General features: G+C 37.1%; 1 protein-coding gene across 8 annotated transcripts in view; it reads left to right on the top strand.

The window, feature by feature from the left end:
• eml1 (EMAP like 1) overlaps positions 1–25,194 on the top strand; it is a 53,061-nt gene that overhangs the window by 25,950 nt on the left and 1,917 nt on the right. For 3 of the 8 annotated variants that reach the window (XM_026933849.3, XM_053237512.1, XM_053237513.1), the window contains exons 3-22: positions 1,565–1,694; positions 5,111–5,152; positions 8,022–8,156; positions 8,437–8,465; positions 10,601–10,627; positions 12,941–13,070; positions 14,927–15,076; positions 15,826–15,895; positions 20,309–20,419; positions 20,660–20,755; positions 21,030–21,164; positions 21,257–21,356; positions 21,729–21,880; positions 22,061–22,186; positions 22,901–23,032; positions 23,267–23,334; positions 23,641–23,729; positions 23,871–23,968; positions 24,612–24,699; positions 24,916–25,011. In XM_026933849.3, the coding sequence (XP_026789650.2) occupies positions 1,565–1,694; positions 5,111–5,152; positions 8,022–8,156; positions 8,437–8,465; positions 10,601–10,627; positions 12,941–13,070; positions 14,927–15,076; positions 15,826–15,895; positions 20,309–20,419; positions 20,660–20,755; positions 21,030–21,164; positions 21,257–21,356; positions 21,729–21,880; positions 22,061–22,186; positions 22,901–23,032; positions 23,267–23,334; positions 23,641–23,729; positions 23,871–23,968; positions 24,612–24,699; positions 24,916–25,011 (2,004 nt within the window). The remainder of the gene's footprint in view (positions 1–1,564; positions 1,695–5,110; positions 5,153–8,021; positions 8,157–8,436; positions 8,466–10,600; positions 10,628–12,940; positions 13,071–14,926; positions 15,077–15,825; positions 15,896–20,308; positions 20,420–20,659; positions 20,756–21,029; positions 21,165–21,256; positions 21,357–21,728; positions 21,881–22,060; positions 22,187–22,900; positions 23,033–23,266; positions 23,335–23,640; positions 23,730–23,870; positions 23,969–24,611; positions 24,700–24,915; positions 25,012–25,194) is intronic. The other 5 variants (XM_026933851.3, XM_026933852.3, XM_053237509.1 and 2 more) reach the window with 4 other exon arrangements.

Here is a 25,194-nt window from a genome sequence, read left to right as displayed (position 1 = left end):
ATAATAATAATAATAGCTGATTAATCCAGTCAGTCCTGTTACTACTGTGTTAATGTTAAACTGACTCCTTAACAATGCAATCTTTGCAGGAAGATTAAACTAGACAAGATTAAAATTAGACAAATTAAATTAGACAAGATTAAAAAGTAAATTAAAACATTTCCACATCATTTTGGTGAAATATATATATTTTTAAGTAGAGGTGTCATGATGATATGATGATATAGGCAGAATCAAAGTCCAATTTTCCCTTTTGCTCTAGTCTTTTTGTTTCTCATCACCTTCTTGCCATATTTGCTAGTTTGACTGGTATATTCATCAAAAAGAAAAATGCTGATGCTTTTATCCAAAGGAACTTACAGGATGTAATTGATCAGTAGAGGGGTAAGGGTCTTGCTCAAGGACCCAACAGTGGCAGCGGTGCTGGGAATTAAACTCACAATCTTCTAAGCAGTAGCCCAGAGCCCTTCAATTCCCATACTGTTACCTTTAGATTTCAGACTCCTCTTTCATTTTAAAACGAATCAGGGATAAGTAAATCTCCCACTGCAGGGAGCAGTGATGCCAAATCAAGCATGTAGGCAGGTTGTGTTATTTATTACAGAACAGCAGTGTGCATGTCCACTGAAAATGGAGGTTTGATGGCTGAAAGAAACTGTAAAACTTTGAGAAATATTATTGATGCACTGCATCATTTATTGTGTATAATAATCCTGAGCATGCATTTCTAATATCACTTGTCGTCTACACAGCAGTGGGGTAGACGATAATTGGGGTAACTTTTGATCTGAATCAAAGCGGCACACTTTTGATGTCAGGCACTTTTTAATTAGACATAGCTATAAGAGCTGGCTCTGCCAACTTTCAGTCTGAGCAAAACAACTTCCCCCATCCTGCACTGACAGACACACTTCTGTTTTAGCCATCATGGATTGAAGCGCCTACATTTCCTCTGTTCTCTTTGTGCCTATGCGAAGTGTTCATGAAGTCAGTTGTGACTGCCTACCTTCAGGTTTTCTGATTCTTCTCTTTCTCTTTTCCTGCCTGTCTCTTTCTCTTGGTATCTCTTTCATCACTTTCTGTAGTGTTTCTCTGAAATTTGCTGCTTACATTCTCAGTAACCAAGAAAGAAACATGAAAAGCTTCAGCAAATCTGCAGAGATGAATTTTTAATAGGTTTGGTTCATAGGGTAATATAAATAAAGTTTCCTCTCTCTTCATCTCTGCTTTCAGCAGTTACACTATAGGTGTACTCTAATGAAACTAAACCGGAACAAAGGACATCTGAACTGCACACATGGTGTATAATAAATTATAAATAAATATTCCTGGTAATAATTAACAGGACCCATAGTTTTGAAGAATAAGTTGCCTTTATTAAAGTCCCATTTGTATTCAATCTGCATAGTTTATTCTGTAATGCCACTGTGTTACACTGTGCAGGTCATATGTTCATCTATTATTCATTTTAATATTGATTACCGGACAGTGTTTTTTAATCTCTGCTTTGTGGGCTTTGGGAAAATCTAATGTCTTCCCTCCTTTTTGTCCTTTTATCTCACAGCCAGGCCAATGATTGCAGCACTGCCATTGAAACCCACAGTCCACAATGGCAATGTCCTACCAAAGAAGAGCACCACTCTGCTGTCGCCCTCAGGCTCCAGGAAAGACAACAACACACCAGCGACCAAAAGGTGAGAGACTATGACTGTGACCTTCATTTCAACCAAGAATGAAGGATTTCAGATTTTATAAAAATAGCTAGCTCTTTTTTGCTCATGACTCATAAACTTTGTTCAAACTGTAATTAGTAAAATGCATCAGGTAAACAAAATTTTAGTAGGTTGGACCACAGAGATAATATTTAGGTTTTGAGGAGCTATAACACTGTAATAGGATTTTTAGCTAGCTGAGATCTTTGGGTTAGGACATCAATCTTGGAAATACAGATAACAAATGATGGACTTGGTATTCAGACAGCTTTTAACTTTTTAATGGGCGAGAAAAGAAGAAAAAGTATGGAAGAGACTTACCACCTTGCTCAATCCCTGCATAAAAGTCACTAATGTCCATAATGCAGTAACAAAAAATTGTGCCTCACAGCTTGCTTTTGTGTGCTCTGTGGTCTCAGTGGGCTTTTGTAAAATATCTAAAATATATATTATAATATATTTTAATATTAATATAATATATATATATATATATTATAATATATTTGCTAAATATACCTATGTGATTGTGATGGACCAGCATCAGCTGCAGGATGTATTCCCAACTCACGCCCAGTGTTGCCAGATCCACCACAACCCTGACCAGTATAAAGCACTGCAGACCCATACAGAAAAAAAAATCACATACATTTTACAAGTGATAATTTTTTTTGGTCACATTTGATTATGTGATTAAGATGTGATCGACTGAAAAAATGTGTTGGTGCTTTTCACCTGAAATTGAACATCCAGTATGATTTCAAGTAAATCCATGTACAATTGTATGAATTATATGTGATCACAAAAGAATTATTCATATGAGAAAACCATATCTGAAAAACCCACATGTCCTACATGTCCTACAAGGCACCTAAAAAGAGGAAATCTTTAAAAAAAAAGAAGCCAACTTTAAATAAAATGTAAAAAATTAACATGCAGAAGTAACTTATCGCATAAAAACCACATGTGAAAATTAATAATGTGTTTACACACACACACATTACTGTGCAAAAGTCTTAGGCACATGCAAAGAAATGCTGTAGAGCAAAGATGCCTTCAAAAATAATGAAATTAAATGTTAAATGTTAAAAAAAAACAGCTATAAAGAGCAGTAAACAGTAATAAATGAAACAAAGTCAGTATTTGGTGTGACGACCCTTTGCTTAAAAAAAAAATCTTAGTCTCAGGTACAGTGTGTGCAGTTTTATAAGGAAATGAGCTGTAAGTGTTACTGAGCATCTTGCAGAAGCAGCCACAGTTCTTCTGGAGACTTTGACTGTCACACTTGCTTTTTATTTTTGCAGCAAAACCCAGCAGCCTTCATTATGTTTTCTGTCTGAAAAGTGTCTCTTATGTAATATGCTGCTCTCTTTACTGACATACAAACATTTTTCTGTAACATTTAATTTTGTGCTGGAAAATTAATGTTTGGAAATCTAAAAAGTTTTTGTACTGAATCAATAATGTAGAAGTCATAAAATAAAAATCTATAACGAAGTTTGTACTAAAAAAATAGGGTGCCTAAGACTTTTGCACAGTACTGTATATATATGAGAAGAAGTAACATGAAAATAAACAAATTGTGAAAAAAAAATGACATGCACTACATGTGAAAAAAGTATGAAATAAAATGTGGAAATTTCATGTGAAATTCATTTGACTGTTTAGTAAGGGATGACTGAATATATACATACATCTATGTACATATAAACAACTTCATAGATAGTTATTATATGTAATGGTTTTAAAAACATTGTGTAGTGCCTTAGAGACTGTGAGTTTTATGTTGGTAAGTTTTCTAATAAGGTTTTACAACATATTTTTGTATGAACTAGTACTAGTACAACCTCCAATAAAGCAACGATAGATTTTTGTGGTGTTATAGTAGCCTATAGCTGGGGCCAATCAACACAGAGAGTGGAAGCAGTAATATTATCTTTCATTTACAGTTTATGTGTAAATAGATTTAGCCTACAGTGGAGCCTCATGCACTCATTACCCACAAACACACATGTAGCTTTGCTATCTTTGACCTGGTTTGTATCACATAGTGCAAAGAAATCACATAGTAAATTTCCCAGAAAGAACCATTATAATTCAAAACTCTCGGCGTAATTGTTGAACTATGCCGTAATTGTACGTTTATGTCGAATTAAGTTTTGAAAAATAAATGGAATTCCCCTGTGTTATCAGAGATTGTGTGCTCTTCACAGTCAGATCATCAAGGGAATAGTTGTCACCATAAACAAAAAAAATGATCCTACTACCATCATTTGAATTTGAATATTTTGGTCTCTGCATCTCCCGTACCCATCGTATCCATTTTAGAAATGCCAACATGTCACAGGAGCCTGATAATATAATCTCTCACTGACACACATGTCCACAGTGACTAAACCTGACATTTCTCATGAGTAGCAGGGTTACAGCCGCTACAGCCATTGTGGTGATGTCAGTCCCAGTGCACACTGATGCTCTGTGTGAAAGAATAGCTGTGAAGAATAAGAATGAGTAGAAGTGATCCGTCTTCCTTCTGTCACACCCACACAATAAATACGCACTACCTCAGATGTTGTCTGGCTTGGAGCTCAATTATAATTTAAGGATAGATGGATGACTGAGACAATGGAGGCCTGAAAGGTGTGTAAAGGGCCATGGTCAATAGAGTAGTTCAGTGTAAGAATGAATGAATTAATGAATGAATGTGCATATTAACATATGCACATATATTTATTTATTTATTTTTTGAGAAACTAGCCTTATATAAATGGGTGATGTGAAAAAGGACATGCATGTGAATGTTAGGAACACCAGTGTCTGCCAAAAATAATGCTAATATATAAAACTGAGTAACTTTTCTGTGGTTTATATTTTATCTTTTATCAGCATAGCATCACACACATCATTTAGAGATTTAAATACATTAATACATTATGATGAGGTGACTACTGTAACAGAGGGCATGTTTTTATGTCTTGGGTAGGACCGAATGTACCCACAAGGATAGGAATTTCTGATGGTTTTGGCCTTAATGGGATTTTTGGCATGCCCCCATGAGGAAAACTGCTTTTTATTTTTTTTAAATTGCAGTTTTTATTTAAAAACTAAAACATTTTTATTGCTGAGCTTAAGTTTAGGGTTAGATTTAGTTGTAGGCACAGCATTAATCATCTCCATTAATAATTATGGCAATGGAAGGTTCTCACAAGTATTGTAAGACAAATTTTGTGTGTGTGTGTGTGTGTGTGTGCTACAATCCTTATCTAATAAAACTACACACTTTCCTTCTACTTCATCTCCCTCACTCATTTCTTTTAAACACCTTCAAGCCATGTGTCTTGCCCCTGTGTACCTTACTCTTAGATTTTTCTCTGTTCCTATGTTGCATGCTCTGTGTCCAGTCTGTCCAGCTCATCCAAGTTTCCACTCAGACCATCCTACAGGTGAGAATATGTGTTCGCTGATATTTCCTTTCCATGAGTGCTCTACACTACTTATTTTTTTTTAAAACAAAATACTATCTCTGTATATGGTTTGGTTATTTGGAAGGCTTTCATATGTACAAAACCATTTTGCCTCTACAAATGTCTTTCTCACATGGACCATGGATGCTATAAAATCACCCAGGAAGTAATGAGTCCAGTTTCAGGAACTAAACATTCTTTGGCCTCATCACAAAGCTCCATAGTTTCCATCGCCATCAGTCTCTCTTAAAGCTCCCACTTCAACCCACAATTTCTTTGATGACTGAAAGCTGTGTAGTCTCTTGATTAACTGTGTGTGCTCCAATTCAGTGCCTGAAGTTTCATTCTTAACAAAAGCACCTCTTCAAGCTTAAAAATCCAGCAGCTCCGTTCACAGAGGATAACATCACCAGCCAGTGACTGACCTGAAAGAGCTTTGCCCATGCAGCCTGGATTAGGCTTGGCAACCAATAAGCTGCTGATAGAGCCTTTTTCTTTGTTTGGGTGTTTTGAAAGGGCAGTCATTCTCTGTCCAGGCCTCTCTGTCCACCCTAAGCCATTACAAACCTGGTGACGAGTGTGTCATGGGAAAGCAAATAAAAATATGCTGGCCTGTCCAGCTATATCCAGCATGTGTCTTGTGTGTGTTTTCAGTAATTGTGAAGACTGGATATTTGGTATAACAGACTGTCAGTGGGGGATGTGTCCTGCGTTATCTCCCCAGCACCATTTCCTCTTCTCTGAATAAATGTTTATGCTCATGCACAGGGCCAGTTCCTGAGTAAAATGCTGCCTGATATGTTAAAAATAATTTCTCACGGAACAGTACTGTGCTTTTAAGAACTACAAAATATGTTTTTCAGTGTCATTTTTCCATTGCTATAATAGTTCGATTTGGTGATTTATATAACATTACACCTGTTCTTAAGTTCATAAGCAGAATCTAAGGTTGTGCAGTTCATTTGTTTAATTTAGCTTCTCAATCTCCTCATATTAGTGCCTCAGTCTTCTCTTACATTAAAGGGGGATTGTGGACAAATTGCTAGTACAGGCACCTAGGACAAGCAGTTTAGGTTCTCAGGCTTTTACATTCACAGTTGCCTGGTACAAAAACAGGTTCAGTAAGCATTTAATATAAATGGTCACCAGGTTTCCAACAAGCAGAGAAAGAAAAATTTAACTTCCTACTGAATTCCGCCAAAGAACATAAATTTTTTTTTTAAATTTAAATTAAATTTAAATTTAAAATTTAATGTTGTTTAAAAGTAACATGCTCCATCTGGTTCATGTAACCCTTAGTGGCACAAAGTAACCCCGAACCTGTGGCCTGCGCTACTCTTTTCTGCCTCCCACTCCCTACCTGCTGCAATACATACTTGCACCAAGGATGTGGTCTGGCTGTTGGAACTATTTTTAATACACATATTAATTAGCAGATGCTAGACACTATTTTTTTATAATCATAAATATGAAGGGATGTGGAAACAATGACTAAACAGAATAAAATACAGTGCAGCACAGTGTTATATAACTCTAATGCTAGCACAATGATTAGTTACATGTGACAAGAAAATGCAACAGCGCAGAGCAGAAATCTTAGCCAAACATGTTGTTGTGGGCACAAACATGGCATGCTTCAACACCTGAGACATTATCAGGAGAGGATAAAGACTGTAGCTACATTACGTTGCCCCTGCCAGGGATTCAAGTACTCTCTTATTTTCCATAGTCTGTATTAATGCACAAAATTAGCTCCTCATGCCTTTGTGTTAAATAATGTTATATGACAGCATTGTTGAGAAGGTGTTGATTGAACATTAGCCCTGAGCATAGTCCCACGTGTAATTCAAATAGCAGGTTTATATTTAACATTATTTAACATTTTTTTAATATATTTAACATTATTTAACATTATTTAACATATATTTAACATTTATGGAAGGTGTCTTGTGTGTCAGCGCTTTATAACGGTCAGTAAGTTTTCCATCTCTGCCAGTGTTTTCAGGACAGAGGAATATGGGCTTTCTTGGTAACAAGACAAGCTGTGTTTTAACTTCAAGAGAGAGAAAAAAGAGAACCTGGTGAACAGAACTGTTTATACACTATATGGCCAACGGATTGTGAACACCTGACCATACCAATAACCTCCACTCCTCTGGGAAGGCTTTCCACTAGGCCTGGTGCACAGTCAGTGCCAATTCATCACAAAGGTGTTCAGTAGGGTTGAGGTCAGGGCTCTGTGAAGGCCACTCCTGCCTTCTTCACCAACCTTGGCAAACCATGTCTTCATGGACCTTGCTTTGTTCACAGGTGCATTGTCATGCTGGAACATGTTTGGGCTTGGCCCCTTTGTTCCACTGAAGGGAAATTGTAATGCTGCATCATACAAAGACAGTTGTGTCCTTCCAAATTTGTGGCAACAGTATGAGAAAAGCCCCCATATGGGTGTGATGGTCAGGTGTCTACAAACTTTTGGCCATATAGTGTAGCTGCTATAATGTAAGTGATATCAGGCATTAACATGTCTTGTAGAAGTTCCATAACATTAAATGTAACTATAAATGGATAAAAAGGACAATGTGTCATTCATTAATAAATGTAAAATTGTAAACCACTGTAAAACACTTTGAGACATACTGTTATTGTGTCATTGTATTAGTTAATGAATTTATGATTTGTCCACCCGTGTATCAGTTAGAAAGCATGTTGCATGCATTCTAAATTGAATCCATTTTTAGTGTGTAATTAGAGAATGGGTGAGTTTATCTATCCGTTTTTACCTTTACCCATTACACAGCCTATAACTGATTCAAAATGGGACTAATGACCATCCTTTTTATTTTTTCAGCACTGTGAAAAGAACAAGCTCGTCAGAGCAAGTAGGTCCTAGCAGTAGGAAAGAGGTTGGAGGTGAAGCCAAGAGCAACCGCACACGCACCGCCTCAACTGGAAGCAACTCAAGTGGCAAGAGAGCCAGTGAGAGGTATAGCAACCTCTGACCCTTACTAAACACAGTACATATTTTCCATTACTGGTACATAGTTACTATCAGAACTGCTGTATATTTACTAAGCCTGTTACTTAGAAAAGGAGCATAACTACTAAAAATAAAGACACAGTAACCCCCCAGTTATGAATATATTAAACTTATCTAATTTTACAGTGCTGATATAAATATCACTCTCTGGTTAATTTAACACTGCACTCACAGGTACATGCACTTTATTTGGATTATATGCTTTTTTCTCTCTCACACCTTGCAGCAAACAGAGGGAGCCTGTGTTCAGTGCTGGTAAGTGACACATGCTGCAGTGTTATTCACTATCATGCAACGTTTTAAAATTATGAACCACGACTGGAGACGTCATAGTTGCACGAACAACTCCATACGGTTGTTTGATTACTACTGGCTGTGGCAAGAAATTCATTGTATATGTATCTATACACTCACTGTCCACTTTAATAGGAGCATCTGTACACCTGCTCATTTATGCAGTTATCCAATCAGCCAATCAGGTAGCAGTTGCACAATGCATAAAATCATGCACATTGAGGTCAAGAGCTTCAGTTAATATGCACCTCAAACATCAGAATGCGGAAAAAATGTGATCTCTGTGACTCTGTGACATGCATGTTGATGCCAGACAGGCTGGTTTGAGTAGTTCAGAAACTGCTGATCTCCTGGGATTTTCACACACAGCAGTCTCTAGAGTTTACACAGAATTGTGTGAAAACAAAAAAACATTGAGTGAGAAACAGTTCTGTGAGTGGAAATGAATTGTTGATAGGAGAGGTCAGAGGAAAATAGCCAGATTGGTTCAAGCTGCCAGGAAGGATACAGTAACTCATATAATCACTCTTTACAATTGTGGTGAGCAGAAAAGCATTTCATAATGCACAACAAATCAAACCCTTAGGTGGGCTTCTGCTGTTGTAGCCCATCCACCTCAAGCTTTGATGTGTTGTGCATTATGAGATGCTTTTCTGCTCACCATGGTTGTAAAAAGTGCTTATTTGAGTTACTGTAGACTTCCTTGTCAGCTCAGACAAGTCTGGTCATTCTCCTCTGATCTCTCTCATCATCAAGGTGCTTCAGCCTGCAGACCCTCTGCTCACAGAATGTTTTTTGTTTTTTCTCACCATTCACTAGAGTTTCTAGAGGCTGTTGTGTGTGAAGATCCCAGGAGATCAGCAGTTTCTGACATACTCAAACCAGCCCATCTGGCACCAACCACCATGCCATGGTTAACGTTACAGAGATCCAATTTTCAAAAAATTCTTTTTGTTTGTACCTGTGTAAAATATTTGCTAACCAATTTAGTTGGTTCTATTTCCCAAATATAAACAAACTAGTAGCTTATTTTAAACCACCATGACCCTAAGCAGACAGTTACTAAGGACAAATGACTGAACATGGTCTATGTTTGTCAGGCAAGCTTCATATCTGACCATTCGCTTGCAACCACGTGGAAGTAAAAACCTCCCACTTGTACGATTTTTCTTTTATGCCCTATTGGTTCGCAGTCCTCTTGCCTGAAAAAAAGAACACATCAGCATTTGTGCATTTCAAATATTATATTGGGTTACAGTATATCCCTAATCTCTTCCATTTTAAGACAAGGAAAACAAGTCTAAAGGAAATATCATTTCAAATGCATGGGCTTGCCTCCTCTGATCTCAGCTCATAAAAACCTTGGTGACAATTTGTTTCTGTGTATGTTGGGGTATGACGCATTTCATCCAATCAGCTAATCACAACCACATCTATCATCAGTAACCCATTTCACCCATCATTTAACTACAGTATACTTTCTCTTTGTTTTGCTAACGTGATTGTGCTTTTGTTTACATAGTTTTATTCTTTGCAGATTAATTTACTTTAAGCAGAATGTCAATGGTTATCTGCTTTTTACAAGCAGTAATGTAATACACATACAGTATGTCATTCACATTACAAGCGTATATCATTTACTGTTTATTTTATTGCATTACCTTAGATTTGAAGGCAGCACACAAAACCTCATAAGGCACCAAAGGTATAAAGTGTGATCATCACAATAATTTGATTTAATATATACACCTACCACTCTTTTAAATCCAGTCTACTTTACATAATACTGAACTACACTATCTGGGACCTTAGACCTCACATGGCATGTATCTTATGTTTGTCCATGTTGGTTAATCCCTGATTAATTGAAGTCATCACACCAACCACTCCAGATGTTAAGTAAATTAACAAAACAGCACATTAACATAAGTGATTTGTTATCTAGAGCACAGGTCCAGAGAGATGTCTCCCCGAAGGGCCTTGTAGAGTAATTAAGAAAGGTCTAGGAGCCAGTGAGCCAGGATCTCTCTCTCTTTCTCCCTTTGTAAAGAGCCTTCTCACACAGTCTCTGTCTCTGTCTGTGTACACTCACTAAGGGATGCGGCGGGTGACACACTGCAAAGGTAGGCTCTGATCATCAACCCTCACTTACCCAAATGGCTCTATGGGCACTGTGTCATCCTTAAGCTGGAAGACATCCATTATGAACTCCTGCTCTGAGTACAGTCTCAGAAAAAAAGGGTACTAAACTGTACCTTTCTGTGTTGCTGGGATGGCCTTTTCTACCTTTGATATGCATCTTTCACCTGGAAATATGGATATAAGGTATAATATACCTTCAAAATAATTTAAGATTCATAGTTGGACCGTAATGACTTTTAACCGTAAAGCTTTAAAGGTGCACTGTATGCACAAAAGATGTACTCTTAAGGGTACCACACCAGCTACAAGGAAAGGTACAGTAGAGCACGAATGAATGTACAATAAAGATACTGGAGTGAGCTTCCCAGTGATTCTAAAGGAGTAGCTTCACACTACACTGTTTATTCTTATAACTTTATCATATGAAGTTAAACCATTGAAAAGTTCAATAATTTGATAAGGTGTGCTGAATCCAGAAAATCACAAAACAGTGCAGTGCTTGGTTACATTACTGCAAGGATTAAGAAACATTGCTCTAGGAAATGAGGCCACAGGCTGGATTTTAATCCAATGGGGTAATTTAGCAGTCCTTTTTTTTAATTATACATGCTCCTCCATAGACCGTCTCAGAGCAGCCTGGCCTAGCTTAGAATGGCACAGAATGCACCAGATCCATATTTGGTGTAAAGGCACGGGTTGATCTGATGGATGTGTGTGTAAGAGACCCCCAAAGTGCAATTCTTCCCAATCGACTAATGAGCACTCTCCCTAACATGCATCGAGAGTGTTGACAGCCTGTGGTTGATTGCCTGTTAACCTGCTAGAGGCACACTGTGTGTTTGCTCACAGCCCTCAATGCCTATTTTTCACATGCACCACAGGAACCCACATTCTCCTGCAGTTACCCAGCAGCTCATTCAAAGGCTTGCTGGCAATAAGAGTAGAGCTGCTTTCACTCCACGCACCTCTAATTGTTTTATCAATCTTTTAGAGGCCTTAATTCTTTTTTTAACCATATGAAATGCCTCTGAATATTCTTGGGCAATCTTCTTGTCATGTGAGTAGCAGATTTAGATGCAGTGAGAGTTTTGTCTACGTCTGTGGATGAGTCACCATGTTAGTGATGTGTCTGCTTGCCCTACATTACCCTTCACAAGAAAAATGATGCTCAAATTAAATACTCAGTTGCCAAATGCCCCTTTCCCACACTGGTTTGTGATCCAGTAGTTCATTTTGTAGAGGTCCTATTGTGTTGAATGTGGTCATGTCAGAGGATGCAGAAGATAATTTTTTTTATTTTTATACTCCATCCAACTTCTCTGCCATTTCCCCAATCCCATCACTTCACCTAGTGACCGTGCAGATCTATCTGCACCATCCAGCTATAAGGACCACGTCCACTGAGCCCTGCAAATCAGCTGTGCCCTTGCGCTCTACACACATTTCCCCCGAGGCCAAGATCTCTTCCAGCAAGGCAACTCGGTTCAGGGGCAGACTGGTTGTACCGTTTACCCTCCCAAGGAAGAAGTGTCCTTCTCATTCCACCGACTCTCCATTAGACACACCAAGTTATAGGAGCCCCATCAAATCCCCCAGCCAGTACTTTCAAATCTGCTACTGATCTCAGATATAGCACTGATTATGGAAGTAGTGGTCAGTGGTTATAAACAACAGCTCTGATTTTTTTTTAATCTTCTCTCATTCTTTGCTTTTTTTCTTGTTTGTTTTTGGTGGTTTTCTGTTGAGCTGTTTTGTCTGTCTTTCTGCATGTTACTTGCCATTTTGACACTTTTCTTTTGTCTGTTAAATGTTGATCAGTTTTTTAACATCTGTTTTTGACCTACTACTCTCTGCTTTGCTTGCATATCTGCTTTCTTTAAATTTGTACTATTTACATTTGCACCTATTAAGCTGTCAATCCAAGAAACTGCACTTATTTCTTTTTGTTTATTCATTGTCCATTAAAAACACATAATAAAACATGCATAATAGAGAAATAATAAAATGTATTGAAAATAATTTTCTTTTTCCATTTTCTTTAAACAATTGCTTTCCATTCATTTGTTGTAACCTCACTTAACATTTACATTGGTTACTAAAGCAAATATATCACTGACATTTTATAGAAATCTTAATCCATATCTTTACATAAATACAGCCTCCCAGTGCAGTTGTGACCGTAGTATTATAAGGTTCTATCTAAGTTACGAATGAATGAGAGATAGAACCTTATAATACTAAGGTCTCACAATGTTAGATAATTTGTTGTTCTGAAAATATGTTGCTTTTTTTAGATGAAGGGTATGTCAAAATGTATTTGAAAGGAAGACCCATCACCATGTACATGCCAAAAGAGCTGGTGGATACATACTGTCTCGAAGCAAAAGCCGATCTGCCTCCTAAGAAACTGAAGCTAGACTGGGTGTATCCTTTTGTATCACCGCTGCCTATGATGTGAACATGTACAGTGAATGGTTATTAATCTGTTTGTTCTCACCTGCAGCTTGTCTGTAACTGTTCGTTTGTTCAGATGAGTAGACTCATTTTGACTCACTAGAATAATATTACATGATGGTAGGTTACAAATGCATGAACTTCTGTGCATGTTTTCACGTTTTTTCTGGTTTCTCCTCCTACGTCCCAACAACATGCCAGGAATGAGTGAAAGAGTGTGTGAATGCGTGTGTGCATGGTTCCCTGTGATGAACTGGCTTCCCATTTCAGGTTGTAATCCCATATAACACCCAGTGTTCCTGGGACAGGCTCCGGATACGCTGTGACCCTGACCAGGATAGAACAGTTAAAATGGATGGATGGATGGATGAATGAATGAATGAATGAATAAGTTAACAAGGCCTAAACAATGAATAATGGGGTTATCTACTGACACATGTTGCACTTCGTGAGTGCAGACTATGCCCTCAAATAAATGACATGAAGAGATATTGTGGAACTGTAATGGGGAGAGAAGTCTGAGAACTTGTGCTGGAGTTCTGTATACCTTCTGCTTTGTGCTGGACAGCCAGCATAGATTCTTGGGTAAGAGTTCAGAAGAGACTAGATGGTGGTGCAGAATCTCTATCATGAACAGAGAATGGGAGAGATGGGAATTTATAGGAAGTTAACTAATAAGAAGTTGGAGCTTCAGGCATGGTCTTTCTCCCAAACTATAGTTATTTCATAACTTCATTTGATTATATTAAAATATATTTTAGATATAGTATATTTTAATATATACAATTATACTATATACAACATAATGTGAGTTTTTCATTGTGCATTTACTGAAATATTCATCTTTTGAGTACAGCCAAGGGAACTGGTGTCTTGACCAAGTGGAAATATTCATTCTTTTCTAGAAAAGTACAGCTACACACTCCTCTTAAGAAAGATGCTAGGACCAGCTCTTCTTATTCAAAACCAAGAAACAGAAAATGAATTCTTCAAGAATGTATTTTGTTTGCATAATTAGCTGTGAAATGGATACTCTGTTCCTTTGGCTGCTTTTATGAATAGCAAAGAATGTTGTGTTCTAATGTATTTAGTATGTCAGAGAAATTAAAGGATTTCAATTGCTTTTGCCAAAATATGTAATCTTCAACAGAAGTGTCTTTGTAGTCCTAATCTTGTACAAGTGGAAATCTATTTTCATAAGAGATATAAAAAGTTTCACCACCTGCAGTTGCTCTGATTTCCAAATCATTATAGTTTGGAGGCATATTATAATCTTGACTCATCTATGCATAATGCATCTCTGTTTCAGTATGGAGGTCATGAAAAGCCTAAAGGGGAAATCAACTTGTGTTCTGGGATTACTTGTACATCAAAGAATGAGAAGCAATGATCTTTTAACATGATTTACTATTTTGTAATTTTCTTACTTGTAATATCTACATGGAAGACCAAGTAATCTAGTTTTTAGTGTGTGGGTTACAGCTGGCTTTTAATCTTCATTGCTGGAGACTGTCAGAGCTGCTGCAGGTCTGGTCTTTTCCTGCTCATGATTCATCAGGCACTTCACAACATAATGGATTATACACTTTTAGAGAGATGTCTCTAGAAACTCTGTGATTACCTTGTGGATTTAGCTTCACATATTGACATTGGGTAATCTGTCAGTGTCAGAGCTTTCTTGGAAACCAAAAAAAGTGAGCTATGAATTGTAAAGCGAATGTGAGCAAATATCAATCTCTTAAACTGATCACTTCTCGGCAAAGCCAAATTAGTATCTAACAGCCTAATTTCACATAGCTTTGCTTTTGTTCTTAACCAAACGTTAGCTATGGCTACCGGGGCCGTGACTGTCGATCCAATCTCTACCTGCTCCCCACTGGAGAGACGGTTTATTTTATTGCCTCTGTGGTGGTGTTGTACAACGTAGATGAGCAGTTGCAGAGACACTACACTGGGCATACTGATGACATCAAATGGTAAGAACAAAACCTATACCTCTGGATGGCATTCAATCATCAGTGCAACTCCATCTACCTTTCCAAGATATGTTATATTAATAGTATGCAAAAATATTAATATGAGTTAAATGAAAAAAAATGTCGACTCTTAACCTTGTAAGAAAATGTGGCAGTGTTGACTGCACTATGATTTTCACATTAAAGAACAGCTCAGCAATGCCTTTTTTTTTAATCAGCTGAGCAGTTTATTGTCACTATTGCCCAGATTGGTGTTGTAACACTAAGTGAAACCAGGTTTCATTGTGATTTGTTTGAATTGGTACGGTAAACAACATTTATCCACATCCTGTTCTCTTTTGTGTGATAACACAGGGCAAGTACACATTGTAGCAGTATTTACTTAGACTGGGTTTCTAATAATAATGAGTATATTTTTGCTCAGCTCTGCCTAACAGGGTACTTTGAAGATCTTTTTTGTAACTTACTATCACTGTGCACTAGTAAATATATACTGCGTAGAACTGTGTAAAGTGATTTGTATCTTGTTTATTACAGATCGTCAAAAGGGGCCACAGTGAATATGGCAACTAATACTTTACTTTCTATAAGATGAACTTGATTTATATATAATGCAAAAATAAATGTCCAACGAAGATATCGAATCCTTATATCATGACTGTTGTAGCAGTCCTTGTGATGTACTTTTCATTCTTGTTCAGCACTGTTAATAACTACTGTCCTTTTGGTCTCCTTCTTGCTCCCTGAAGCCTAGCTGTCCATCCTGATAAAATCACCATAGCAACAGGACAAGTGGCTGGAACCTCCTCGGATGGCAAAGTAAGACAGTACATACCATCACAGACTCTGACACTGAGTTGACTTGAAGGATGGGCACAATTAAACCTGTCATTGAATGATCATTGAATCATTGCCTCAAGTGCATTTCTGCTAGAACCACAAGCCATGAATAACATTTGATGTTTAATTTACTGTAAGCTTTCTTTTTAAATAAAAAAGTGTAAATATAATGTACGAAAATCACATACCAAATGTTATGGAATATATTCACCTTCCCCCAATGCAGACAGTGTAGCATCCAACTAAAACTATACATCATACAATGGGTGTACTGAACAAATTTGTACTTCTATGTAGCAAAATCAAATGGATACAGCACATCGTTTTCTTGAGACTCGTTGGAATATTGTCACATTCTAGTCCATTCTTTATTCTGACCATGTTTTTTAAGACTGCTTATCCTTCAGTTTGTAAACCCCTACCATTTTATGCTTGTCTTAACAAAGTCTTACAGAGTTATTCTTTACTTGGCCTTTTATTTGTATGCACATTCTCTCAGTGTTTACAGTGAGGGGAAATAAGTATTCAGACACTTTTTTTTGTGGTTTAATATACAGTGCATATATCAACGTCAAATTTGCACACATAATGTCTTGACATGGTACTTATAAATATACACCAAAAAGTATGTATTCATAAGCATAAAACAAAGATAGACTATATGGACAAAAGTTTGTGTACGCCTGACCATCACACCCATGTGTGGGTCTTCCCCAACTTGTTGCCACAAAGTTGGAAGCACAAAATTGTCTAGAATTTCCCTTCACTGGAACTAAGGGATGGAACCGTGGTGAACCTGTTCAGGCATGAAAATGCCTCTGTGCACAAAGCAAGGTCTATAAAGACATGGTTTGCCAAGGTTGGAGTGGAAGAGCTCGAGACAGCAGAGGGAAACAAAATCTGGAATAGGATGTTCAAAGACATATGTGGGTGTTATTGTCAGGTGTCCACAAACCTTTGGCTGGGAAGATTTCCTGCAACAAGAAGCGATCATGGTGAAGTTGAAGGTGCCTCCTTTCTCATGGACAACATTATGAAACTGGAATGGTAAATGCTTCATAGCCATAGCAAAGACCTTAAAAATCTCTGTCAGTACGATTGGTTCGATAATATTCAGGTGGAAAGTTCATGGAACCACAACTAATGGTCCCCAGACATGCAAGATTTCACAATGATACAGAAGGTAAAAGAGAAGCCAGCAATCACTCGAAAAGAATTGCAGGATAACCTGATAGTCTTCTGTGTTTAAAAACATTTCAACAAATCAGACCTCTTTTGGAAAAACATATACTGGTCAGACGAAACAAAAATAGAACTCTTTGGCAATAATTCAGCTCGTCAAGTACAGAGTATGATCATGATATGGGGCTGCTTCTCTGCAAATGGTACTGCGGCATTACACATTATTGAAGGAACCATGAATGGAGTGATTTATGGGACATATTAGAGCAGAATTTAATCTTAGCAAAGAAAGTGAATTTGGGGAGATGATGGACATTTCAATGACCCCAAATATACAGCCAAAATAACTCAAGAAGGCCTTGTATGGCCTAGCTAATCTGCTGACTTGAATCCCATTGAAACTTTATGGAAGATTTTGAAATTGTGAGTCCATCAAAGGGACCCTCGTAACCTTGGGGAATTAAAGACGATTTGCCAAGAGGAATGAGCCAAAATTCAGCCACAATGCTGTAAAAACCTAATTACTTCTTACTATAGATGTCTCTAAGCTGTAATTGCTAATGTACATTAGAATTTTGTTGCAACTGCTTTGCAACAAAGTACTAGTGTTGGTAATTTTCATTGTCTGAAAACTTTTCCCTATCAGTTTTGTTTTTTTAGAGAATATCTTTGGTTATGCTTATTAGTATATACTTTTTTGGGTCATGTTTATAAGTACAAACACAAAAGACGTGTAAATTTGGAGTGGATATACAGTTGAGTACATTAGTATTTGGACAGTGACACAATTTTCATAATTTTGCCTCTGTACACCACAATGGATTTGAAGTGAAGTAATCAAGATGTGATTGAAGTGTAGAATTTTGGCTTTAATTCAAGGAGTTTAACAAAAATATTGCATTAAACTCTTAGGAATTCCAGCCATTTTTTACATAGTCCCTCCACTATCGCAGGCTCAAAAGTAATTGGACAAACTAACATAATTATAAATATTAGGATTATTTTTAATACTTGGAAGCAAATCCTTTGCAGTCAATGACTGCATGAAGTCTGAAACCCATGGACATCAGCAAATGCTGACACTACAATGACATCTTGATTGCTTCATTTCAGATCCATTGTGATGGTGACAGAGGCAAAATGACAAAAAATTGTGTCACTGTCCAAATACTGGGTCCAGAATATGGACCCAAATATATACACAGGAATTATATTATATAATTAAAAAACAAAAGTGTCCAAATATTTATTTCCCATCACTGTAATGTTTCCTTTTCCCCTTCTTGTCATGTTGCTTTGGTTTTTGCCTATAATAGTGAGTATGCTAGTTTTGACCTTTCTACTTTCATTTGTTCCAGCAGTCATGGAACATTTACTAAAGGTTTGTTTGCATAATAACACATGTATCGTGCATTTAGCTTAATGAAAAATCAATCTGGGGTGTTTCGTCCTGGAGGTGCAAAATAAAGGATGGTGTATTTTGTGATTTACTTATCAGATGCCAACAGCATTTCAGCAGAGCCTTTAAAAATGTTTTCACATTTTCCTTATTAACATAATGCACACTCATGTCTACACTCTTTTATTCATATTGTATTTTGAACTTGAGTTTCAACTTCACTTTACTTTTCCAGGAGTCTCTGATATCCATACCTGATATCCAAACTTTCCACGGTGGGAAACATTTAATGCACGCAAAATCCTTTTTTTTTTTAACTTATTGTTTCATCCCCTGGCTTTGCGCATGTCATAATTCACATAATTATTCTTTGTAAATCATTTTCAACACACTCACTTTAGCCCACTGCACCCACAGATTCGTGCTGAAGTATTTTACAAATTTAAACCTTTGTAGTGCATGTAATCCTAAATGTATCCAAGAGGGCATCAGTGGAAAACCTCTTTTTTAGTACTATTACAGGACACTAAGAATATCTGGTAATGCCTTTAAGGCTAGCTAATGCACCTTTCATTTTTCAGGCATTCATTAATGATGTGTTCTGCAAGTTGCTGTATACATGGCTATATTTACAGATGATTTCATCCAACCAAATAATCTGGAAGACCATACTAAATACAGTATATTCATATGGTTTTGAAATGTTTGCAAAATAATCAGTTATAAGTTTAGAAATGTCCCTTCCACCAGAGCGGTATCTCTATCCTTGTGTGTGTGTTTAGTGTTGAGGCGGTTAAAATGAAGGGCAAAATGGTTTCTGTGGTGGTAGCATGACCTTAATGCAAACAATGTGTTTTATCAGTTCACTTTTATCACTGGTTTAAGAAACATAACAGTCTAGTAGCCACTGCTCTCCCTCATTGCTGAAGAATGGCCCACCTTAGCTGAAGATGCATTAAGAAATATTCAGTTGTGCAGCACATGCACTAAGTCCCCACATCCACTTTCTTTACCCAAATGTCAACGCCAACAACAAACCCCACTGAAAAGGATATACCAGTGTCTTTGTGGTATTGGATAATTTCTCCAAGGTGTGAAATCTCATACCAATAACTACACTCCTGAATACATTCCATGTTGGAGAGATATTTTATTTGAGGTTTTCTGCCATCATGGCCTTTCAGATGTAGTCCCAATTTCCATGTAAGCATGTAGAAAGCTTTCCTTGAGAATCAGTGAGCCTTACCTCCAATACCATACACAATCCAAAGGCCAAGTGTAACACACTAAGAAGGAAGTCAGGATGTTTCTAAGAACTCACTGACAGCTGCTAAAGGATTGGAGATTGTGGAATGTTTGGTTTTCAAAATTGTATTTGGTGTCTCAGCATTTGTGACAGTGTTTAGTGGACTATGTATATGCCAGTCTATCCTTAATCCTGACTGGGCTTTTCAGTGCACTGTCTAGGCAGTCGACCAACCACAAGCCCCAGCTACTCATGGATCTTACCTCTGTAATGTATTTATATCTATCTGTACTTGTCTTTTTTTTTTTTTTTGGTGAAGCCTTGCCTTTGTTATAGTATTACTGTGCCTCTGGGCATCTTGTCACTGACCCTTTTCCATTTCTGCACCCCATTATATTAGACATTGTGAAACACCTTCCTCTACCTAGCTGAAGTAAAAAGCACAAGAAAGCCAATTTTCAGATTCAGTTTAAACTTAATTCTATATTTTACTGTTTGATGTGTAGTCTGTTATATTATCTCAGTGATAATAATTCTAACTGTTTTGGTTTTTTTTTTTTTGCAGCAGATAGCTCCTCATGTCCGTGTTTGGGACTCTGTGAGTCTAAACACACTGCATGTTCTTGGAACTGGCTTTTTCGACAGGGCTCTTGTGTGCCTCTCCTTCTCAAAGTCGGTAAGAGACAATTTCTGCACATTGCATTTCAGAATGGCTTTATATGACATTAAAGGTGTACTATTATACTTGTGTCTGTTTCAACAACTTATCCATTTACCATACTGTATTTTAATATTTCTGATAGGAAAAGGTTGTTTTCGGGTTTTCAGATTAAAGAGCCTACTATTGTTACACTCTCCATCAATGACAGAGCATTGTACTTATAACTGTATTTATGTCTATATTTTAACCATTTAGAATGGGGGCAGCTGGCTGTGTGTAGTAGATGACTCCAACGATCATGTCCTTTCAGTATGGGATTGGCAGCGAGAAGAGAGACTTGCTGAAGTTAAGGTATGTAATTTTGGGACACGTCAACATTTTAAATAACCACTTTGAGCAAGTTGTCGAACTTCAAATCTGACCATTAGTACTGTCATGTATAAAGCATTGGGGCCATATTGGAGCTAGATCAGTCCTCTGTTACAAATATTATGATTTTTAGAAGAGGAATGTTTTTAGTCTTGTATGTGAATTAAAAAAATGTTGTTAACAGTTTATTTCTCTTTTTCCAATGCTAGTTTCCAAATCCAATGTTAATCACTGTTTTTCTGCACTCTTATTACAGTGTTCCAATGAGTCCATTTTTGCTGCTGATTTCCATCCAACAGATGCAAACATAATTGTAACATGTGGGAAGTCCCACCTTTGCTTTTGGTCACTAGAAAAAGGCTCCTTTCTAAAGAAACAGGGTTTGTTTGAGGTAAATTTACAGATTACAGTATATTTTTGGGGGTAGGCTGCATAGACAGTTACTTTGTAAGTAATACCAAGCCATATTTATGTTTCTTGCAGAAACAAGAGAAGCCCAAGTTTGTCCTGTGTGTGACTTTTTCAGAAAATGGTGATGCTATCACTGGTGACTCCAGTGGAAATCTACTTGTATGGGGCAAAGGTAAAGTAATCAATGGTAGAACTGTAGACACACAATTTTTTTGTGGCAATGTTTAAAGAATTGCTGATTTTAAAGCCTGGATGGATATTAGATCATACATAATGCATTCTGTAACCATTTCATATACACATGATGAATATTTTATAAACAGGTTTGTGTTAGTATTATATTCTTATCATTCTGGTCTGAGCTTTGCAAACTGTAGCAGTGTAACAGCTGCATCCACAAAATTTGATTATAGATGTCTAGTAAGGATTTTCAATCAGTGCTGCCTTGCAGAGCAGATCCCTCATATGCTCATTGTTTCTGACCTTTTAGAGAGTGAGGTTAATGCTTGCTAATGTGGTTCACTGCTCTGTGTCTGTCTTGAAGGCTCTAATCGCATTAGTTTGTCCATTCTGGGTGCACATGAAAGCAGCGTGTTTGCTCTGTGCATGTTGAGAGACGGCACGTTGGTTTCGGGTGGGAAAGACCGTAAGCTCACTTCCTGGGATGGAAACTACCAGAAGATTCATATGGTGGAGGTGAGACACTGTTATGTCACCTCAATATGAAATTATGAAATTATGATTATTTCATATTTAACATTAAATAGCATGTGATGTGCTGATTTTTATATTTAGTGTTCCTGTATATAGTAAAACACCCAGTATGCTAATAAATAATAATATTAGTTTTCTGCCACTGTGTGTTATTTTTCTTAGGTTCCTGAAGTGTATGGGCCTATTCGCACAGTTGCTGAGGGAAAGGGAGAAACTATTCTCATTGGAACAACCAAAAACTACATCTTGCTGGGCAATCTGAATGGGGAATTCACCCCCATTACACAGGTGAATACTGAAAGTTATCTCAAGAAATAGAAAACTTTGACTTGAAAAGGTCTATTTAGCTCATGGTCTTTTTTATCTGATTACTTTTTACAGGTGATTCACTATTACGCATAAAGGTAGTATTCTTTTTAACTAGGTGGAAAATGCCTCATTTTATTCTAATTGTATATAATTAAATTATGTAAAAATAACACTGGCTTTCCTGAATGCATAGTAATTATTGTAAGTACAACCCAAACTTTGACTCGATATTCTGCAATGAAACATTTTTCATCTACGACTAAGCTTAATATTTCAATTGAATTCAAGTAGGCATTATCACACTGCAGCTTTAGAGAAATCAGGATGTAGATTCAGATCTAGATCCCAAATGAACGCCAGAGGTGACAAGGAAGTGGCAAGGAAAAACTCCCTGAGATGATATGAGGAAGAAACCCGAAGAGGAACTGCACTCAAAAGGGAAACTGTCCTCTTCTGGGTGACATCAGATAGTGGGATTATAAAGCATTTCTCTTCCACAGCTGTATGCAGAACTGTATAGTTCTGTTTGTAAAGTCAAACAGAATTAAGGTGGAAAGATGTACAACATGAGGATCATTGTACTTTATGATTACAGGAGCAGTTCTACAGTATCTATAAACGAAACTGTAAAACATTGTTATTTCTCAAAAACTTTAATACTAGATGAAACTTATGTCTATGGCTGTTTTTCAGGGTCATACTGATGAGTTATGGGGCTTAGCTGTGCACCCACTGAAGCTGCAGTTCCTCACCTGTGGCCATGATAAACTGGTCAGTCTGTGGGACTCCGAATCCCATCAGCCACTTTGGACCAAGACATTAGAGGTGAGCAGAGACCACAGCATGCATCACATGCTAAATAAATAAAATAAATTGTAATAATCTCAGAGAAGACATGGTAGTGATTTTATGAACTTCTAGAATATTTTCACGATGCACTGTCTTTCTTAAAGCTATATAAAGTGACCAAAATGTCAGTAAGCATCTCACATTAATATGTAAGTCTGGGTTGAACTTGGTGTGTATGACTGAGGTCTGTGTTTGTGTTTATGTGGATAGGATGCTGCTCAGTCTGCCGGCTTCCATCCCTCTGGGGCAATCGTTGCCATAGGAACACAGACAGGCAGGTGAGAGAGGCTGTCCCTTCATAGCAATGAGGTCTCTGACATGTCATTACTGTTCTGGCAAATTTCTAATAGTCTAATACATGGAAGACCCCAAACACATCATTATTATGCAAATTTAATACACAGACAGAGGACTAGTCTAGATTCATTGTTCAGATATCTTTTGAAACTATTAATATTCATGAAACAGTCATCAACATATCAAAAAAATAGCCTCATAACAATAGAAGTCTTTGAAAATGCTCCAAGCTCTTCAGCATGCAGCGCTTTACATGGTCTGTTCTGCTGTTGTAATTGTATGGACAGGTGGCTTGTTCTGGATACCGAAACTAAGGATCTAGTCACGGTACATACGGATGGGAATGAACAACTCTCAGTTATGCGTTTTGCTCCAGGTCAGTGTTCTTCTGACAGCCACTATAATTAATTTCCCTCTCCATCTTATTTTTTTTTAAAGTAATAAACGCAGGGACATTGACAGAGCATCAGTGCACATGACACTTATGTTTAACTGGATTGAACATTTTGTCTTTCAGATGGCAATTTCCTTGCCATTGGGTCACATGACAATTACATCTACATTTATGCTGTGGCTGAGAATGGCAAGAAGTACAGTCGAGTGGGAAAATGCTCAGTAAGATTTTGCTCAGTATTTTTCTTTTTTGTAAAGCATTTCAAGTTTACATTTATTTTTTAAAAATGGTAATTAGTGTCAAACTGCTGTCTTATAAATTATGACCATAATTGACCATTGTTTGTTCTTCTAATCTTTACACACAAACGTTATGCTACAGTAATAATAGAGTTAAAGGATACCTCCACCCTTTTATACATTAAATATCTTATGTTTATATTGAAATATTTATGTTGTACTTGGTGCTAATTTGTTGGTTAGTGCTGTATATAGTGTTGACAGCAGTATTAGTTTGAAAGTTGAAGCTCTGGAAACTTATCTGTTCGAGCACAGTGTATAGATGAGGAAGTGAGAGAGATGGACTGACTAAAGGACTAAAGCGCTGTTCCACTATTCTCTTTATTCCAAATGACACGATTATCAGTAGTTGAATGGTTGAATTAAAATATACCATAAAAATAAAGACTTGTAAAACAAAAGTCAACACAGAAGTTCATTACAAAATAAAGTTTTGACACCACTGAAGATCACATATTAATTATAAATATTGACATTAAAGTTGTTCAGGGTGGAATGTTTTCCCTGTAAATTACAATTTAGAAAGCAGTTTTACTGAAGATATTTTCACTGTGGTCTCTTGTAGGGTCACTCCAGTTTCATAACTCATCTAGATTGGTCTGTAGACTCTCAATACCTGGTGTCCAATTCTGGAGACTATGAGATCCTTTACTGTGAGTACAGCTACATTTACTATTAACCAGTTTAACCTTATTCTCATAAACAGGTCATTGTTTAGCATTGAGTTACACATCTGCTGATATGAGCTCTGTCTTTTGTACATTATGTCTGTCAAAACGTGATGTACAAAACATCTGGATGATGCCAATTGTTAAAATTATTGAAATGAATAAGAAGTCAGTCACTGGGTAATGTGATTGTTTGTCCAGGGATACCCTCGGTGTGTAAACAAGTAGTGAGTGTGGAAACTACTCGAGATATCCCATGGGCCACCTTTACCTGCACGCTGGGCTTTCATGTGTTTGGTGAGTTTCAGGCAGTAATGTGTAATAATAAGGTTGGTCAAAGATCCATGAAATAGGTTTCATTGGAGATGATACTAAAAGTGCTTAATGTGTTCATTAAAATGCCTGCACTGTTTCATGTCCTTTTGTATAATTGTATATGGATTAATATGGATTACATTTGCTGAATGTTAGTTCTCGGGT

The sequence above is a fragment of the Pangasianodon hypophthalmus genome, chromosome 10 (genome assembly GCF_027358585.1).
Source record: "Pangasianodon hypophthalmus isolate fPanHyp1 chromosome 10, fPanHyp1.pri, whole genome shotgun sequence".
Taxonomy (NCBI): Eukaryota; Metazoa; Chordata; class Actinopteri; order Siluriformes; family Pangasiidae; genus Pangasianodon; species Pangasianodon hypophthalmus.
Note: the sequence above shows the minus strand (reverse complement) of the source record. Positions and strands in the feature narration are given on the sequence as shown.